Raw genomic sequence first — 15,917 nt, 5'->3', positions numbered from 1 at the left:
AAGACAGCAAATACACAGTTTTGCATTGGAATCTGAATGAAGATATGGTCTTTAAAGCCCACAATCTGACATTTTACTTGCTTATTAATGATTTCCTATTCTCCTACATCATAAGACTTGAACTTAAAAAATTGTACTTACACAAAAAAACAATAGGTCATCTTTGATGAAGGTTGAATGCTGGGCCATGACTTACTTGATGGTGTCCTTACTAAGACGCCACTAGATAATCAAGCCTGACCTACCCTATGCCGATAATTTTGAGCTACTTGAGGTCTAGAAATGATTTGACAGCAAAAAATGTGTGTCTAGCAGTTCATCTAAAGAGCAGAGTGAAGAATAAGATGCAATTAAGGAGTCAGAGCAATCACTCAGAGTGTCTTCGGAACACTTTCGATATTGAGTTGAAAGAGTTCTGGCTGACAAGTGTGTGTCTGTCTCTGCCTCTCGAAATATCCCAGTGACTCTAATTGGCATCGACTGCGCTCAGTCCTGTACCTTTGCAGAGCACACAGGCCTTTGCATGGAGTGGATTTCATTCTAGTGGTGGACTGACAGACTTCTAATTATGGTCACTCAAGCTAGTCATGAGAAGAATGCTTGCCTTCTGGCTGAACATTCGATCATGCTGCTTCCCTGAAATATTTGTCTCTCTTGCTTCATGAAAAGATAATTCTATCTCTATGTTATGGCCACTTTTTTCTCTCCTGGAAACATTTTTGGAGGGAAAAATGGTTAACCCACTACAAATCAGAATCTGTCTCTGAGGGACTGTGGGTCTTCTCCAGTGCTTACCTAGCTTTCGAGGGGACACAAATAAAGAGCACTGTGTATGACTTCCCTAAAATGTGTGAATAATTGCAGTCCAGTATTTTATGGAATGATTATACCAGGGAGGGTATTTTTCTATGCTAAAAAATATATATGGTTAAATAAATTTGGGATATTCCAGGAGTAAGTAAAATTAAGCAGATTACTTATTGCAGGTTTTCCTGAACTACTGTTAAATGTTTTATGACTTTATAATAGGGAGCCAAAATGGGTAGTTACTCCCAAATATATTGATTGTGTAACCCTTTTCCATGAAGCACATTACAGGTTAGTGTTTCTGAGAACAGAAATCAAGTTTTACTAATAGTTATTTACAGACTAATAATAGTAACTATACAACATTTTAGATACAAATGGAGGGTATGTGCTAAATTATTTTATGATGAAGTATTTTATTCAAAAAGTGCTGTAATGTACACATAAAATGCTGTGATGTACACATTAAATTTATGCACCTTTTAAGATGGTTCTTAAAAGATTGAAACCACCATGATTAGTGTGAACTATCGCAATAACATTGACCCATAGTTCTCATTGATTGCCAGTTGGTTATGATGACAAAATTACCAGATTAAAGCAACTGCTATGTGACAATTGCTATACTGGATACAATCCTAGAATATTTACCAATCCAAATGAGAAACAAAGTTTAAATAAGTAATGAGAGAACAATAAGTCACCTTAATTTCCCAGTAGAAAAAATAAATAGTGGCATTAATTCACCTCTTCTAAATGTTCTCATTGGTTCCTGCTGTTTAATATCTTGGCACAGGTTCATATTTTTTGCACAGTAAAACAATTCTAAAATGAAATATTGACTTAGTAGATAACAAAATAGATATGTAGATTGACAGTAAACAGAGAAAAAAATTTTTTTAAATGCTCTGTTATATGATCAGGTAATGTCACAATTGTGAGATCGTATTTAGTTATTATGTAAATGCTTTAAAATGGTATTTCTATTTCTTAGATCCCATATAATACATATTTTTCATCAATGTTTGAAAGAAAACGTATCTATCATTCATATCATATGTTTATATATTTTATAGATTTTTATATTTGTCCTTCCTGACCAGAGGCTTGTAACATTTCATATAACTTGAATTTCTTCAGGTGAATGCCAGTGAATTTGTATTTTAGTTTATTTATAAGCCCTCTGAATTATTATGTGTCTTATGTTTTTGACGATAATACAAACTTATTTAATGACTCAGTTTCTGGAATCCCATTAATAAAATATAAATGATGAGTTTAATTTGCAGTACATTAATGAAGTACTTCAGTGCATTACCTTCTGATATCTTTTTAAAGAAATCTAATTTTTTTTTTAATTCATCATTATTATGAAACCTGTAAAAGTCAGGTCAGATATATTTGCATATGTTTTCTTTTAGTTTTTAATCACTTTGAGAGACTGCTAAATATTCCTCCAGAGAATATCCAAAGAAAAGAAGAAAACGAGGTCTGTTTTAAACGAATCCTACGTAGTATATCGAGTTGTCTTTTAACTTGACCATCTTGGAACTGTCATGGAGCTCACTGCTCTTTCATCTTCAGAAACCAATGATGCAATAGCAACATTTGCTTTCCATTTACAATCTTCTATTCTCCGTTAGCCTAAAATGAAGTCAAGAGGATTGGATTTTCTAAGACTAGCAGTAGCCAGAAGTAAATACAGTGGGCTGCTTATTGTGTCAGATTCCAAAACCCAAAACATCAAAATAACTTTGAAACTTCTTATTAGCAATTTCCAAAACGTTGGAGGGTTCTATAAGTGTGGTTGAACAGCTATGTTTTCCATTGTGCAAATTGTGTGTATTCATTTAATAACCACAAAATGGGACACGAAATATGTTTTGCATTCATTTTTAATAATTCCAGTTTGAATAACTATCAACTGAAATATTCGTTATTATCTGCTGGTGCTGTTCTAAGCATTTTACATCTTTTTCTTTTTTTTTCTGCCTGACAGCTCTGTGAAGTGACTATTATTATTATATTAGGTGTCACAATTTACAGGTTAGGAAACAGAAGACAAAGAGATGTGCAGTAACTTAGGAAGAACTAATACATAGGGAGAAATATATAATGAAGAACCTTGAATTATTCTTAAGAGTTCTCTTTATTAGGTGTTTCTTTACTCACTCAGAAAATGTTTATTTAGTGCTGTGTGCCAGCACTATGCTAAGAGCAAGAGGCAGAAATAAAAATGCAATGCATGATCCTCTACAATATATAAACATCTAGAGAAAGCATTTACATAAAGCAACAGAAACTCAAATTCACATGTGCATTAAATAATTGCTTTATTAATTTAATAAATGTTTACTGAGTGCCTACTCCACACAAGGTATTGCCTAGCAAATACTGTCATTTTGCCAAAAGTTTGCAGTTCTTAATAATGTTTCTGCTATTGGAAAACTAATCAGCGTCTCTTATATAACCTGGTTGAAATGCTATAGACATTCGCATTTCTCTGCCTACAGATAAGCTTCTGTTATAATATTTATAGCAATGGATAAAAGAAGGTAAATACTGAGGAAGATTAGGAGGAAAGAAACCTGGAGGACCACATATACTCTATTAGTTTAGACCTAGTTCTTTATGTAAGAAATACTGAGTGTTTCATTTTTCTTTTCTCTTCTTTGGAAGATGGCTGCATTTGTTTGTACAAAAATGGACATTTCTTGAACATAGCATGTATTTTTTATGGCCTGTGGGTGGGGCAGGGAATGCAGTGGAAAAAATGCTTTCCTTGAGGTCCGTCACATAGATATGGCATCAAGTCCTTACTCTATCACTTGCCAGATGTGTGATTTTTAGCAAGGTCCTTAATCTCTGAATCTCAGTTTTCTCAACGATGAGTTAACGACAAAAGTAACTAACTTGCAGGATCAGGGCTCATTATTTCAAATAATGTATATAAATACTGTTCACCTATAAAATGATTGTTGTGAAGATTAAATGAGATAATGAAAGTGAAGTGCTTAATAGACTTCCTAGTAAAATGAATAACAACACTCAATAAATAACTGCATTTATTTTAATTGCTATCATTATCTTTTTCATTTGCTAGACAAGTGGTTCTCAGTGTTTTTACGTGTCATCTACAATAGAATTATCTGGAATGCTTATCAAAAAGAAAATCAGATACCACGCCAATTCCTGATTAGCTAAATAAGAATCTCGGCTGGTTTCTTGGGCATCTTAAACCCAGTGTCCTTGAAGTAGAGGCTTTAGCTCTCTGTAGAAAGGGCTGGTGTCTAGTTAATAAAGCGCCTAGCATATACCACCAACTAACGCAATAAATGGCAGTTGTTATTTTGCAACATGCTGCCAGTTACTATCTTGGAAAACCAAGGAGAATCTTGGTTAGGAGTAACTTCATGGAACATGATTACCATCTTTTTTCATAAATACCTTTTTTCATATTTATATAATAAAAAAATTTACAGTGCATTTCTGAGTACTTGGTTTGATTTTAGGAGCTGTAGTCCTTTTGTTATTTTAAGCTGGTTTATCAAAGGTAGGATTGTCATTGTCTCTGAACTATTTCATAACTGAGAGGTATGGATAAAGAACTGATAAGAAATTGGATTACATTTGACATGGAGCCTCAGACTGAGTATTTTGTCACCACATTAGGAAATTTGAAATCATAGGAAAAGTACAGTTATCCTATGGGATAGGCATCTCACTTCTCAGGATTGGGTAGAGAATTTTAGAGGGAAGTGAGGGGCTCTTTTCTGAGAATTTGCCTACTGTTCAATTCACTTAATACCTGGAATGTATGTTGAAATCTTGAGTCTGAAATTTACTTTTATGTATTTTTATATATATATATATATATTTAGAGACAGAGTCTCAATCTGTCCACCCAGGCCGGAGTGCAGTGGTGCCATCATAGCTCACCGCAACCTCAAATGCCTGAACTTAATCCTCCCACCTCAGTCTCCCAAGTAGGTAGGACTACAGACATGTACTGCCTATGCCTGGCCAATTTTTTATCATTTTTTCATAGAGACAGGGTCTCACTATGTTGCCCAGGATGGTTTGAACTCCTGGCCTCAAGTGATCCTACTATGCTGGCCTCCCAAAGTGCTGGGATTACAGGCATGAGCCACTGTGCCTTGCCCTGAAATTTACTTTTAAATGAAAGTTACATAAAAAAGACTTTCTACCAAAGCAAATGGCTCTTCATTAGGTCATACTAATACAATATTGCTGGTGTATAATCAATTACAACTATACAATTTTGATTTCAATATAGTTTGTGGTGTTTGCAAGTAAAGAAGCCTTTTGAAAATCATTAACTATATCCAGAGGCCTTCGGTTGTGGTATTAGAATTTCAAATGCTCTATAACTCTTCCAGAAAACTGTAGTTCTGCATCAGATAAGGTGGCTACTCTTATGAAAAAAACGGAACTGTAGATTTCTAGAAAAGCTAAACCATACAGCTTGAGCTGTGCTGTTTGATGTAGATTCTGCAATTGAAGGTATCCTAGTTCTTTGGGAAAAAAACCATTTTTTTCTACCTTATTTTAAAGATTGAACTCCCTCTCTTTGGAGGAAAGAGAGGTGGTTTGTTGAAAATCATCTGGGGCTAAGAGTCAAGGATTGGTATTCTTGTCATCCCTGTCACACTGACTAGTCACATGTCAAAAGGCAAAGAATTTAAGCAGTATTTTCAATTTGTTGGGTTGTTTTTGGAAATGGCAGAGCAATATCCATCTTGCCTGTCTCCCAGACTTGTAAAAATCAACTATCCAGATGCAAAAGTTCTTTGAAAAGATGAATGTGATATCTCTTTACATGAAATGTGGTATATGCTTTTTATTTGGGGTTTTCTGGAGGGTGGGTGAATTTATAAGATATTATTAATATTCACTGGATTTTGTGGCATACATCCCTGTATAGCACTGTTTACAATCTAATATGTGCTTATTCATTGCTATTACATGTTTGCTTACTAGCTAGGATTATATGTGTGCTCATTTCTTAAGATTGTAGTCCACCCTGTGAATTGAGAGTATCATTAATAACAGAGAATATGTCTTTGTTATACAGAATCTTATCCCCAGCAACTGTGCCCTGATATGCATAGTAGGCGTTTAATAAATAGTTGTGGAATGAATGGAAGCATGCCTCCAAAATGCACTGTGCATGTCCAACATACACTATGCATTTATATCTACTCCTCAAAGCGATTGAAGTTAATGTTGTTTTGAACTTTTCTGTGGAAGATTTTCTTTGAAACTAAATATGTTACAAAGTCAAATTTCAAAATCAACTACATGAATATTGAACAGATGATTCTTCATAATCACTTCTGGCTTGAAATTCAAATGTATTATAATTCATATGCTTTATATTGGGGGAGAATTTGTTAATATTCAGCATTGTACTAATAGTTTAAATTATTGTTCTCTTATTTTATCTTCTCATAAAGTAAAACTAGGGTTATGTGATGATGTTATATGATAATGTGGTAATGTTTGATAGAATGGGATTCATAATCAGATAAACCTGGGTTTAAGTCCCAACTATACCACTTCCTAGTTGCAAGAGAGTCTATACTGTTAATTTCTCTAAGCTTTTGTAAGTCTAATATAGGCCTCATTATACTACCCTAATGAGATCGTCATGAGGATAAAATACAGTAATAGACTTGAAATGTTTTGTATGATACCAAACACATAACAGCCTTTAGCTATATCTTTATATTATTTATATAGTTCATCTTCTAAACAGGTTTCTTTTTTCTGTTTTGTCTGTTTTTTTGTTTTGTCTTGTTTTCTGTATTTGTGTGTGTCCTTGTGTATGTTTCCTTTCACAGATGGATACACAACTGATGACATTGAATTTTACTGGCGTGGCGATGATAATGCAGTAACAGGAGTAACGAAAATTGAACTTCCACAGTTCTCTATTGTAGATTACAAACTTATCACCAAGAAGGTTGTTTTTTCCACAGGTTTGTATCATGGAAAAGTGTTAAGGGAAAATAATCTTCACCATGTTTTGTTAAACGTGTTCACTTATATTAGAGTTATGTCCCAGGGAAGCACAACGACTTTAGAAGACAAATCCACTGAAAACCCTCAGTTTCCCATGAAGCGTATTGCTCCACTAGGGACCCATACTATTACTTTCCAGAAGCCACCCCAGCAGAGCTGAGAGGATCATCTCAGTGTATCTCATTTGCTGGAGAAGCAACTAATTTTTAGAAAGAATACAGGAAGAGAAAGAGGAAGACCTGACTCAGAGCTCTTCCCCAACATTATAACATTATGCTTCCCATAGAATTGATCATAATCCCTTGAATCACTGGGAAAGCCAAGTTGCGGTTCATTCAAGTCTGATCACGTGAAATTCTCCAAAGACGATGGGAGGAATTCATATTTTCTTCAAAGGATTTCTTTACACAGTTTTACCTCCTTTGTGAACAGAAAGCTGTTTCAGGTGTTAAGATTATCCCGAGGCCTTTGCCATCTTTATCCTTCCAATATGGAGATTTTAGATGGTCATACTTGATTTCATCAGCAAAATTTTTGCATTTTTGTAGCAATAAAGCTGAGGAAAGTAATCATTTGGTAGACACTCATTTAGGCAAAAATATTAAACCCACAGAGGTATGCTTCTTTATATTTTTCTTATTGAAATAAACCCCACAGGCACAGAAATAACTAATACTGTAATGGCTCTTCTGCTAAGAAGTCAGATACTTTTTGTGCCTGCAAACCACTTCAGGCAAAAGCTGTGTGACTTAATAAAAATACAAAGTTGCCTTTAACTTTAAAACAACAACAACAAACAGAAACTTTTCCTAAGTTTGAGGTCTGCTGAATTCCTAAAAATCTATGAAAATGAGTTCCTACTTAGAATATTCTTACTATCATATTCAGACACTTAGCCTAGCCCTCCAAAAACTAAACAAGGCTTTCTTCCAAACAATGAGAATATCCTCTCCCTGGCTACTTATCATGTGAACTTCCTATAGTCTAAGACTGTGCTCTGTTAGTTATCTTGTTTTATTAAAGGGTAATTCCCCAGGTCATCACCATCAAAGGACCCAGATTTAGGAAGCTGATTCTTTAGTTGTATCTCCCATAAATATTGTTCAAAAGCAATGATTCTCCACCTTTTGGTGGGTCAGGTGTACTTTTAGAACTCCAATGGAAGCAATGAAACTATTATAAAAGAAAAGAATGCATGTACGTGAAAACCTACAAAAACCCACATTCCCTGAAACATCACCACTGATCACAGACTTAAACTGCAATCTGTGGCTTGAGAAGAGTTTTCTTTTACTATGGCCAGAACATGCAGCCTCACTCTCATGTAAGACTAACTTAAAGGATGAACTTACTAAGAAACAATTGAAAGAGTGAAGAAAAAGACTGTCTCAAATTGTCCTAACAATTACAGAGGAGGACCATGTTTGATTCACTCTATGAGGCTGAGTAGGGAAGAGCTGGAATTCTTTTAATTACTGATGAGTACAGGATGCTTTCCACACTAAGTAACTCCTGGTAATTAGAAACTCAGGGCTCTCAGACTACTTTTGCAGAAGAAAGTGTCCTTCACCAAGAGCTAAATCTGAATTGAGAGACGATGTACTGTTTATGGACCGTTAAAGAAAAGTATCCTATAAATATTGATTGATAATGATGATGTTCTAAAATTGCCTTTCTAGGTTCCTATCCCAGGTTATCCCTCAGCTTTAAGCTTAAGAGAAACATTGGCTACTTTATCCTGCAAACATACATGCCTTCCATCCTGATTACCATCCTCTCCTGGGTCTCCTTCTGGATTAACTACGATGCTTCAGCTGCAAGGGTGGCATTAGGTAGGTCATTTTATTACTGCTTGTGGACTTTGACTCTGTGTGTACATGTCTGCGTTTGCATGCACGCGTTTTCCTTATCCTGAAATTTGTGATGCATGATGAACTGAACCTCTCACACTGCAAGAGTTTAGCTATGAGACTTTGGGTGATCTGATTCAGCATTAAATCAATTAAACATGAAGTAAAGCTCTTTCAAGTCATTATTAGTTAACCGTATAGCTGTTGATAATGAGATTAGTCCCATCAGTTTGATATTTTTATTGAAACATATTTCATGTAATGTTGCTTGCATAATTGTTCAATTTGTGTCTGTGCTTCTTTACCTAAGAAGAGTTCCCTTCCACCTTTTTTTCCTGCATGAAAGACGAGACAATGTGGTGTGTAGCAAATGGATAAACAGAAAGAATTCTAAAGTCTTATTAACATTTCAGAGTAGCATGGCTAAGGCAGGAGACAACAAAGTAAGAATATTGAGAAGTAATCTGTGGCATCTCTCATCTTATGCTTGATTTTTTTTTTCTAACAAATACAAGAGGAGAATAAATTACATTTCATAAACATTTTTGTTATTAACTTCAGATAAAGTAAATTAATGGCCTTTTACACAATCTTGTTTATTGTGGTTTCTGACTATTCCCTTTAAAATGTTGAATTGTTCACTTTTACCTTGAGACCTCAATTCAATCATTACTTTCTTAGAAGAGCCACTCATTTATTATTCAACAAATAATTGTTAAATACCTAACATATGCTAATTGTACTAAGCACTGGAGATAGATCAGTCTTCTGAAAGTTATATCTAGCAGTAAAAGATATACAATAAATTTAATAACCACATAAATTATACAATATGGTAAATCTATAGAAGGATATAAAGCAAGGGGGCATGGGTTTGCTAGGAGTTCAGTTTAGAATAATTAGGGCCGACTTCACTCAGAAGTTGTCATTGGAACTAAGACTTGAAGATTAAGAGCAATGTGGATATCTGGGTGATAATATTCCAGATGACTGCAAAGGCCCTGGGTGGGAGCAATCCAAGAGTGTCAGCAGGAGGCTTATGAGGCCAGGTGAGTTCAGGGGAAGTAGCAAAGACAATGTTAGTGAAAGGGGCCTAAAAGATCACAAAAGGGCTGTCACAAAGGGATAGTAGGCCACGGCAAAGTTTTGCTTTTATTTTGAATGAAATAGCCATTGAATGAGCATAAAAGTGGCATGATTTGATTTCTGTTTTAAAGGGATCACTTCAGCTACGGGGTTAAAATTAAATTATGTGGCTCAACGATGGAAGGAAGGAGAAGGAATGACCTCTCAGGCTGAGTCAAGCACCTGTGATATATACACTTGCAGTGCCATAGACCTCCCCTGTGTTTAGACTAACCACAGTTATAACTTATGTTTACTTAGTTGTGTGATGTCCTTTTCCCCTTCAGCAATGAAAGATCCATGGAAGAAAGGTCCATATCTAGTTTTATATCTGCAGTGTCTTGCATGGGGAGTGGTGCTCAGTAAACAGTTGCGGAATGAAAGAATGAATAAAATTTGCAAATATCCCATTTTTCCAAAGTTGAAACCTGTCTTTTTTGTATCTATTACAGGAAGAATAAATAATTTATTAAGTTTTTAGAAGACATTTTTAAAATGTCTTTATGTGAGCAATTTTTTACTAGGTTCAGAAATACTTTAAAAATGAGATTTAGATAAATAGTAAAATCAGCAATGTCAGTTTTATTATATACATATGATACAGGATCATCCGTAGTTGAAATGATGAAGAGAAAATTGAAACTGGAAAATGTCTCAAAATGATGGCTATACAGAAGACATGAGAAATGTAAGATACCTGTATCTAAAGCAAGACCAAGGTTTTATGGGTGTGCTCTGAATCAAATGCTCAGATTTGTTTTTTCTGTAGCTGTTCCTTGGTGGAGTATAAAAACAAAATGGAAACTATGACATTATTACTAGTGAGATAAAATTAAATCAGAAAACTATGTCCCCCAAAAATCATAGGAATGAAATTTAACTTTCAGCATGTGTTATCGGATACTGTTTAAGGGCCTGGATTCCTGAGTCAGAAAGATTCTCATTCCAATGGCAACTCTACGACTTTCCATCTGTGTGATCTTGACCTCTGATCTTTGTCTATTTTCACATCACTATTTTGCTACAAAGCTGGACTTTATCATACTCAGGACCTTGGACTTTCAGTGCATTTACCTTCCAATTACAGCTTAGAGGGAAACTACTTCCCACTATCAGAGATACCAACTCAACAGGACGAACAATTACAGTCTGACCCAGTGTCACATTTTCCATAAGGAGTCCTAAAATGCATCTGTGTTATTTATCTGGGCATTATATACCTAATTGTCCGGTCCATATACCTGAGGACTATGATTCCTGCTTCTCTGTTATCCTCCACTTCTAATTCCCAAATGTTTTATAATCATTTATTTATATTGCCTGTATAATGTATTCTTTAATTTCAATACCCTTGTTGTTATTTTAATTGACTTCACTTTCATCATTCAGTTGAATTACTCTGAAAACCTCTTAACTGGCATTCTTTACTCCTGCCATGCCTGCTTCTCCCCATCCTCCACACTGCCACCACAGTGATTGTTCTAAAAGCAAATTGCCCCCTTGCTTGAAGCTGGCCCCTGCTCCACATTGCCTTTAATTTTAAGTTCAAACTCCCCCATTAGGCTCTCTGTATGGCTCATAACCTCCACTCTTCTCACGATTCTTCCCATCCTGTCCAGGAATGTACACACAGTGATTTTCCTGAGATCATGGTAATGGGCTGTGTACTCTCCCCGAAATCCAACCTTGATATAAAAGCTCTCTCTACCAGCAGTCCCTGTAAGTCAAACATGACTTTTGACCCCCAGTTCTGGGTTGCCTGGGTGACTTTTACTCATTCTTCAGAAATCAACTTAAAAGTCTCTATTTCCTAACCTTGTCCCTGCCACATCAGAAAGTTGACCTAGAGTCCTCTCCATATTCTCAACTCTCACCTTACATATGTGCTCATCATAGCATTTACTTCACATTTTGAACCCCCACTAGATATATAACTATGAATACAAAAATTTAATTAAAAGAAGTGATCAAAATGTTCAGTGATCACTGTAAGTTAATTTGTTCCTATCTCCATACCCTATCACATGGCTGGCATAAAATAATAAGGGCCTAATAAATAGGCTGTGGCGTATATGAATGAGAAAATGAATATAGATCACCTTTCCAGCTATTATGAAAGAAGAAAGGAGATAGGAACATTATTACTCTAACTCTCCCATTTTTTTTTTCAGGAATCACAACTGTCCTCACAATGACCACAATCAACACCCACCTCCGGGAAACTCTCCCTAAAATCCCCTATGTGAAGGCCATTGACATGTACCTGATGGGGTGCTTTGTTTTCGTTTTCATGGCCCTTCTGGAATATGCTTTAGTCAACTACATCTTCTTTGGGAGGGGCCCCCAACGCCAAAAGAAAGCAGCTGAGAAGGCTGCCAGTGCCAACAATGAGAAGATGCGCCTGGACGTCAACAAGGTAAATTCAAAGGGCAAGCCCTCCTTGCTTCTTAAACTCATGGAAGAATGCTAGCAATACAGGTTGATGACCTTGTTGAGCAAATGAGGAAACCAAGCCCAGGGAAGAGAATGGGTAATTTTCCCCAAATCACACAAACAATGAGTGATAGAAGCACAATTACAGACCAAACTCATGACACAAGATTGGGATGCCCTTTTCATTAACAGGAGGAGTGCTCAAAGATGAGAAGACCTTTATGATTTTTTCCCACATATGAGTATAGTACCTGTAATTATTTATGCTTTCTTCAAATTTATTCACCTAATTTATTTAAAAAGGAAATTTAATGTCACTTCAGTCAGTATTACTTACTGGACAATAGCTTTATATTTATATATATATATATATGTAACAAATTTAAAAAACTATATCATTAAGTTCTAATTTATACTAGATGAAGTCTCCGGTCCTTAAATCTGCATTCTCTTTGACTTAAAGGAAAGATAAGCAAGTATAGAGATGTGTTACAGACCAACCAAGCAACAAACTGAGACTCTTTCTTTGAAGTAATCAGAAGAATATAAGAAGAGTAGGGGGGAAAAGACAAATAATTTTCTCCTTAAATAATAATGCCTTGCACATATACCACTTATCACTGCAGCATTTGACTATATGAGGCCACCATCTTGCTTAAGTCAGACATGGTCAAATAATTCCCACAAAACTGTAAACTCTGTTTATTTGTTAAGTCAGTAGTTTTCAATCATGGGTGCCAATGGAATGACCTGCACAGATTGAAAAAAAAAACTGAAGCCTTTGTCCCTTCCCCAGAAATTCTGATTTGATTTTCTTGGAGAAACCATGGGCATCATAATTTTTAAAAGTTCCCTAGGTTGTTCTAATCTGCATCCAAATTTGAGAATCACCACTTTAAGGTTTTTGATGGTAGTCCCAGTAGAGCCAGCTCTCTTTACTCTCTATATTAAACTTCACCTGGCTTCCTGTTATAGCACTTTCTGCACTAACAGAATACTTTTATATGTCTTTTCCCAGAAACCACATTTAGACGTTTAGCAAAAGCCAAAGAAAAGTCTGATTTTCGTATCTGTCCTAAATACTGTTTATAAAGTAGTGTGTAATATTGGACCAATAAATAGTTCATCATGATGGGACTAGGAAAACATTAATCCTTTTAAAACATCTGGAATTATTAATTATAACAAAAACTGATTATTTCTTTGATGTTTTGATATTTCTAACTTCAATTTAATTCCAAGGACAGCAAAGCATAAATAATCTCTACCATTAAGTTGTATTTGGAGCAAACCATATGGAAGCTTCTAACTCAGTAATGTTTTTCACATATCCATAGGTCCAATATTTGGTTTTACACTATTGTCTAATCCAAGGCATTTATTGCTTAGAAGATGATATTTGCAACATTGCAAATTTTAAGTATGGCCCTTGGAACCAAAACACCATAAGGGTCTAGGAAATTGTCAAATTCTTTCCCATACCCAAGGTTTGACTTACTGGAATCTACCAATAGATTCCAACTTACCATTGTGGTTCTCTCAGGTTGTCAAATGAAAGAGTATTTTCTAAACCTATTTTCTGATTTTCCTGACATGGTAGTCTTAGAGAAGAAAAGAGAATAAATAAATAAATGAATAAATAAATAAATAAATAAATAACACTATCTCATAGAACTTCAGTTTGAAATGAGTCTAAATCAATTGCATAATGCAAGTCTAACTTAATAACACCTGATCTCTTCACTTTCATCTACCCTATTTTTTATACCAATTTGCATTTAAACGATAAAGTTAAGACCTGGAGAGAGAAGGTTTAATACAAACTGAACCTGCAGAGCTTCAGATAGTTCTAAAATGGAAATAGAGAAAAGTTCACCAGGCAGTTACCCCATAGTGGTGAAAAGCCTATCCTCTTGGCTGAAGGTAGACCCGACCATTCAAGTGATGGAATAGGAGAGAACAAAAAAGATACCAGAGATTATTTCGTATTTTTCAATGGTTCTCAAAACAGGAGCATTTTCTTCTCCCACAGGACATTAGGCATTGTCTGGAGACATCTTTAGTCGTAAAAACTAGGGGATGAAGTTTACTACTGGTATCTAGTGTGTAGAGGCCCAGGTTGCTGCTACACATTCTGCAGTACACGGGATAGCTTCCCCATAACTTCTTGTTTTCAGACATAAGAAACTGAGGTACTGAAAAAAATAATATCCTTGTCATCTAAATATTCTTTAGCAAAGTTGTTTCTCCATTTTCTTTGAGCAGCATGTGTGAGAATCAAGACATCAGGAGTCATGATTTAGAACAATGGTTCTGAACAAATATTTCAGAGTCTTTCAAGTTCAATATTTACCTTCCCATTTAACGACTGTGTGACAGTAGACAAAAAATTTGGCCTCTCTGACCCTTTAGTTTTCTCATCTGTAAAATGGGGTTAATTCCTCTCATAAAGTTATTTATGAACACAATTGTGATAATGTGGAAAGAGGTTAATATAGTCCTCAGTACATGGTAGGCACTCAGTAAGTGATAAATATTAATAAAATATTAAAATACAGTAAGTGGTAAGCATTATTACTTTTTAAAATAAAATGTGCAGTCCCCGTACTTATTGGTGATGCTTGCGTATGTGTTCTACATGCCCTACCATGTGGAATGCAGCAACCTGCCTAAAACAGAGTATTGTTTAGAGGCGAAAGTTTTGTGTTAGAAGTTTTAAAGTCAAATCAAGAAAATCATTTTTCAAAGGGTACTAGCTGTAAAATCTATAGCAAATCAACTGCATCAAACTTTATTAGTTATTTCTCAGAGCAGAAAACCTACAACGCATTTTGATTAGATTAAAACAAAACGCTGACCATCAAGCTTTCCAGACTCTCACTGTTTCTTTGTTCACTCAGCCTGCAATGTTAGAGGAGGTCCACATTGCTCCTGATTATGTGGTGCTGTCTTTTGTGTCAGCATCATGAATAATACCACCCCATTTCTTATCAAGAATGTCCCTTCTTTTCAACTGTAATTCTATAGTTATTTTTTTTTCCAAGATCAAGCACTTATAATCAGCTAAGTGTTGGCTGCTCTGGGAAAATCGGAGTGGGATTAAATTTTTCACCTTCCTCTGGTGATTTCCTAAAGGTGGAAGGAGTGTGTCAGATTTTTGAAAGTGGTTTTTGAACACATGCTCTGTCCTGAGGTCAGGCAGGGTTGAAAACGGGAAGCCTGCCTAGGGGGGAGCCCAGTGTTGATTCAGCAGATACTGCCGCATTTTTTTTTTCAGCCTCTTTTCTGTATTAGCTTCCCTTACGTTTTTGTTTTAATAAGTGAATTTGCAGCTCTTAAATAATTTCCATCCTGTCATTTCATCGACGTAAAAGCCTATGTGCCTAAAGAAGGTGAAATAGACAAGGTCGCATAGCAAGCATTTAAAAGTTCTGATCTGGATTTTTCTATCCTTCTCCAGTGTACATACAAGTGTGCTGGCAAATAAAAAAAAATAAATAAAAAACAAAGAAACAAAAACTGAAAAGTTAATTCCATGTTAGTTTATATATTCCAACTCAGTTGATTTCACCTGAAAAATCCCAGCTACCTGCACATGAAAGTTTATAAGCAAGTGTCACTTTCACAGTTGTCTTCATTCGACAAGTAGTACTGTAT

General features: G+C 35.4%; 1 protein-coding gene across 2 annotated transcripts in view; it reads left to right on the top strand.

The window, feature by feature from the left end:
• The window catches only part of GABRB2 (gamma-aminobutyric acid type A receptor subunit beta2), a 263,966-nt gene that overhangs the window by 208,570 nt on the left and 39,479 nt on the right, over positions 1-15,917 (top strand). For both annotated transcript variants that reach the window (XM_005558446.5, XM_005558444.5), the window contains exons 7-9: positions 6,672-6,809; positions 8,532-8,684; positions 11,999-12,243. In XM_005558446.5, the coding sequence (XP_005558503.1) occupies positions 6,672-6,809; positions 8,532-8,684; positions 11,999-12,243 (536 nt within the window). The remainder of the gene's footprint in view (positions 1-6,671; positions 6,810-8,531; positions 8,685-11,998; positions 12,244-15,917) is intronic.

Source organism: Macaca fascicularis, chromosome 6 (genome assembly GCF_037993035.2).
Source record: "Macaca fascicularis isolate 582-1 chromosome 6, T2T-MFA8v1.1".
NCBI classification, from domain to species: Eukaryota; Metazoa; Chordata; class Mammalia; order Primates; family Cercopithecidae; genus Macaca; species Macaca fascicularis.
Note: the sequence above shows the minus strand (reverse complement) of the source record. Positions and strands in the feature narration are given on the sequence as shown.